The 5,123-nt window shown below is 43.0% G+C and overlaps 1 protein-coding gene across 3 annotated transcripts; it reads left to right on the top strand.

Annotated features, from left to right (window-relative positions):
• Positions 1-308: 308 nt before the first annotated feature.
• ric3a (RIC3 acetylcholine receptor chaperone a) lies at positions 309-5,123 on the top strand. 3 transcript variants are annotated; one of them, XM_024002778.1, is made up of 6 exons: positions 309-698; positions 1,294-1,529; positions 1,728-1,812; positions 2,634-2,727; positions 3,586-3,740; positions 3,956-5,123. In XM_024002778.1, exons 1-6 carry the CDS (start codon positions 581-583, stop codon positions 4,609-4,611), a joined length of 1,344 nt encoding a protein of 447 aa, XP_023858546.1. In that variant the 5' UTR covers positions 309-580; the 3' UTR covers positions 4,612-5,123. The 3 variants fall into 3 exon arrangements, with proteins under 3 accessions (XP_023858546.1, XP_023858544.1, XP_023858545.1); XM_024002776.2 differs by having other exon boundaries at positions 311-698; positions 3,583-3,740; XM_024002777.2 differs by having other exon boundaries at positions 312-698; positions 2,637-2,727; positions 3,583-3,740.

Raw genomic sequence — 5,123 nt, 5'->3', positions numbered from 1 at the left:
TACACGGTAGGGCCTACTTTGTTGGACCGCGGATGATGACTCGTGGATGAGACTGCAAGCAGGTCTTGCTAGATAGAATCCAGTATTTGTCAAATGAACGTCAAAAGTATATATTATTAGCATTTTAACTAACCCTTTTCCTAATCTTAACCTGCTGCGTAAATTTTCCTAACCTGCTACGAAATGTAAAATCTGACGTTAATTTGACAAAAGATGGATGCCTTCTAGGCATGACTACTGTAAACTGCATTAAAATACACCAATCAAAAAGCCAAAACAAAAACAGGTCACTTCCGTCGAGCTGTAAAATCAGGAAGGATGCAGGAGGTTTGGTGTTTCCACTAGTTACCACAGCCAAAAATTCGCTTTTTGGGCTACATTTACGGTGAGGCGTAAGGTTAGCAATGTAGTTAAGGTTAGGTTTAAAATCAGATTTTAAGAAGAACAATTGTAGAAATGGGCGGGGTGTAGCCATAATTATGACTTTGTGGTTGTGGTAACTAGTGACGACCAGAGGCTTAATGTACAGCCAGAGATACTACTTTCTCTAATATCTCTGGGACAGTTGATCTGTGACAAAATGTCGATGACAACTATGCAGAAGGTTACTCTGATTTCCTGCTCTGTCCTTTGTGTTTCGTTATTCCTTCCCAAAATGCTTTTACCGAGAGGGAAGAAGGATGTAGGGCAGCCCGAGGGTAAGGCAGCTTATCACTGATCCGTTCRGATGTTGATGTGCGGCTCGGCTTTGATGCTTGGAAGATAATTCCATATTTTGCGTATCGTTCTAGCCATCTGCAAACCTGCCAGCAAAGCTAGATAATGTATAATACGTAACTGCATGTAACTATCGAATACAGCATTTCATATGTCTATGCTTTTTACCAATAGCCTACAACTGCAAGTTATTATAGCCTACAATTTTGTTATCATCATCAGGGTGTATGCATATATTTAGTCTAGAAGGTTATCTATCCTCTGTGTTCTACTCCTCATTACCCTTGCCAGTTTTATGAACTCCRACACCACTCAAATAAAGTCATTGTAATATGTCATGTCTTGTTGTTTTTCCTGTTCTTCATTGTGACCATCTCTCCATAATATATTATACTGTATCTTTCACCCCTATTATATCTGTCAGAGGTGTACTGGGTTCAGTGTTGTGTTCAGTAAATTGATTAATCCATCATTCATATCAAACATCTATACTGAGCAATATTCCACTTGCATACCATTGAACGCTGCAGGCTTCTTCCTAGTGTGTTGATCAGTGCTCTCTGCTCTCATTCCTAGTTGGTCCTGGGTATTATCCTCCCATGATACATCGCCTACAGATGCCAGAGGAGGGCCTCGGACAGTGGATGGAGGGGAGTCATGACTCTGGGCCCCACAGCCCTGAGGTCCTGGCTAAAGTCAAAGGCATGGGCACACTTCAGATCCGAGGAGCCACTAAATCCAATCTGATCAGCCAGGCCATTCCCATCTACGGATTTGGAATCCTACTCTACATCCTCTTCATCATATTCAAGGTAAGCTGCACAATGTCCACGCTCAGTCAAATGGATAGACAAACTATTTAGAAGGGGTGTTATCATACATGCAGGCAGGGATGTAGACTGTATTACAGTTTTTAACAGCATCCATGTAATACCTATACTAGCTAGGAGTCCAGTGCATCCAGTACATTACAAGGTGTGCATACCATAAATGCATTGCTGTATTCACAGATGACAACTAGGCCTAAAGGAAAAAGTACTAAACTGGTATGCCGATTTCCTACAATGTCATTTGAAGTTTGGCAGAAGAAGAGGAGTAAGTAGACAGCATCATATCATTAATAGCTAGGCCATTGTGAATGACACYATGATGTATATGATGTGCCTTTTATCTCATAGCGCAGTTGATAAGAGTCCCATGCACCTGACCTCCCTAACACACACCATTTAGGTCCTACATTCCGTGATGATTCACCCTGATGAAAGACTAATGCAGGATATAGCACACCCTGCGAGGAGAAATGTCATCTGACAAATGAGCTCCTCTCTAACAGTCACCTCTTTCATGACTTTGAGGGCTTATTTTCAATCAACTTCCTCATTGTTTTGATCGTTCCATTTGTCAGGGCCCCTGCAGAATGTATCAGTAGCTCCAATTTAAGCAACTCCGTGATAAGGTAGATTAGGATCCTGTCCAATTCYCAGGGAGCTTTGTTCCCTGCCTTTGTTAGACCTGGATTAGCAATGAGAAGTAATGTTGTTTCAGCCCAGCAGTGTCTAATACCAATTAACTGCATGTATTTTGGATCAGCACTAAGAGGTTTAGCTCCATTCATCAAATGAATGCCAAGGGGGTAGGGATGGGGGACAATGTGACAGGGACGAGCATAGATATCTATTCATGTCCTATGTATCAATGCCACTCTCACCTTCCGTAATTAAGAAACATTGAGTCACAATGGTTGATTCAAATGAATACTGAGTATTGGATGTGTAGTACTGAACGGGCAGAGTGAATGTTGAATCTCAAGGCTTTCTGCAACATTGGAAAGCAACTCTAGATACGGTGTGTGCGCGTGCATGCATGCATGCATGAGTTTGCTCTTTACATCCCTGACTGCCATGTTTCCCTCCCAGCAGATGATGAGCTGGCCCAGCTTCAGGAGAAGCTGCTGGAGACAGAGAGGGTGATGGAGAGGATCGTCTCCAGAAGGAGCAGCACTCCTGACAGGTAAACGGCCCATAGTTCCATTTACACACCACTTCTCACAGCCCAGATCTAAGAAAAGCCAAATAAATTACTCCATTGCAGGGATAAATCAGGGTGGACGCCACATAAAAATGAAAGGGCATATTCTTTGATTAACTCTCCCATATTCAGGTATTCCTTTGCTCATGTGCCATTTCATTTTTTTTGTCCGGATCCAACCGTTAAAACATGACAATCTTTATTGGTTCGCATCCTTACCCACCATGCAAGTGTATATTTTGTYCTTCATGAAGATTGTACTTCATTGTAGATTTGATGCAACTTGAAGGAAAGCATGTACATTTAAAAGCCTCCTGTTTAACACAGAGATTGGGGCCACCATCCATGGAAGGTGAATTTTCGATCTCCAATAACAGATAACAATATTCACTCTGATCTTTCTTAATAAAGGGGTATATTAGATCAATAACATGCAATTAGTGTCTCTCTTCATTTTCATCCAATACTGGAGTAGATTTCCAATACTTTGAGACATATCTCCTTTCAGGACAAATCTCAGCTATTAACTTCTCTCTATTACTAATTTCTGCATGCCATTTTTCACCTCTTCACAATAACTTTTTAATATTGCTCATCCAAGAGGCAGTGTTTAGCTATTCCATTAAAATGTGTTTGACATACCATTTGTAATCTGTGAAAGTGTTGCAGGAAGGCATAAAATGTTATCATGAGCAAAGTGGAAATGAATAATCTCCAGGCTATAGATAACGATTGATCAGAATGAAAGCACTGTGGTATGAATGGGAGAAGGACCGCATTGGTATTAATTGAGGCCCCTTTTCTTTCCCCTCTCTGCTGCTCTCTGGTGGCGTGCAGCAGGACTAGCAGCAAGGTTAGAAGAGCATCCAAGCAGGAGGAGAAGTTACTGCGGAAGCTGAGTAAGATCAGCCGGGTGATGCAGGAGGTACGACTGATGGAGGGGGCCACACCTGAGATGGAGGCTGAGATGGTGCCCTACACAGCTGACTGGGAGGGTAGGTTAACAACACAGCAGGTAGGCTACTCTCGGTCACTCACCACACAGAAAATAATATTCACATGAGGCTTTGAGTATTATTTACTGTACTTCTGTAGAACTATGACATAGGTTAAGTGGAAAAGGTAAGTAAGACTGTCTGAGACAGTTGATATTATGATTGTCCCCTCTGGTAGAGTGTCCCTGTCATTCCATGTTTGTCTCTCTCGCCAGGCTACCCTGAGGAGACCTACCCCCAGTATGAGGAGCCCGGAGGCAGGCGCAGCGGCAGTTATGACCCCATCACCATCCTGGAGGAGCCTGCTGCTGACTCAGAGATACCCACTGCTGAGGCCCTGGCTGAGGAGGTGGTGGATGAGGAGGAGGATGACGTAGAAGATGATGCGAAGGAAGAGGAGCTGCAGCTCTGCCTGCCCCCACCTCCTGAAGGTTGGAAGGAAGAAAAGGGTAGTAGTCCCAGCAGAGTAAAAAAGCAAATCAGATTCAGCGACCACAAAGATGTGTTTCACTACCCTAAGCAGGATACGGTCTACGAATATAGGTATGAAGAGGTGAAAGAGGAGAGGGAAGAAGAGGATGAGGAGGAAGAGGAGGAGGAAGTTGAAGAAGAGGAGGAGGAAGAGGAGCAAGTGGATGAGACAGAGGAAGAAGTAGCTGATGAAGAAGACCCACTGATGGAGGCCGAGGCTCTCAGTTTTAGTTGTGACGTCTGTAGCAATCCAGAGGCAGAAGCAGAAGAAGAGATGYAAGAAGAAGAGTACATTCTACTGTCTCAGTCTGAAGAGACAGACAGCTTCACCCCACCATATATGTCTGGGGAGCTGGGGATTGGGAGTTCTCACAGGAGAGACAGAGGGCAGAGTCAATGAGGAAACTAGCTCATCCTAAACTAGCCTCCCTAGCCCTTTGACCTTACTGAATGTTTTGAATATTCCCAAGAATGTACCTCTCCTTATGCAAATCCCCGTTTTCTATCCTGTCTCCTTGCGTCCCAAGACAAGATGCTGCTCACTGGGTGAATTGTGTGATCCTATCTAGACTACCTAATACCCTAATATTCATGCTGCTTTAAAGAAAACCATTTACCTACAATTCACCATGTCCTTTGATGACAGACATCAAACTATCTGACTCCAACCTTATTCCAATATGGCAGTCAAGCATTGTAGAGACCCTGGTATCCTCTGGGATAGATTGTAAACAGAGAGAGCAGGGACCCACATGAATAATCTACCTCTGTTTACTAATTTAAAGTCCAGCTTTTGTATCTCAAATTTATTAAAAGTGGACATTCTATTAAAAGGTAATATAAAAATTCAAACCAGCAACTATTAAGCCCAGAATGTATCCGTAATAAAAAATGAATTGTCCATGAGTTGGA

This window comes from Salvelinus sp. IW2-2015, linkage group LG15 (genome assembly GCF_002910315.2).
Source record: "Salvelinus sp. IW2-2015 linkage group LG15, ASM291031v2, whole genome shotgun sequence".
NCBI classification, from domain to species: Eukaryota; Metazoa; Chordata; class Actinopteri; order Salmoniformes; family Salmonidae; genus Salvelinus; species Salvelinus sp. IW2-2015.
This window is presented reverse-complemented; position numbering and strand designations above follow the sequence as displayed.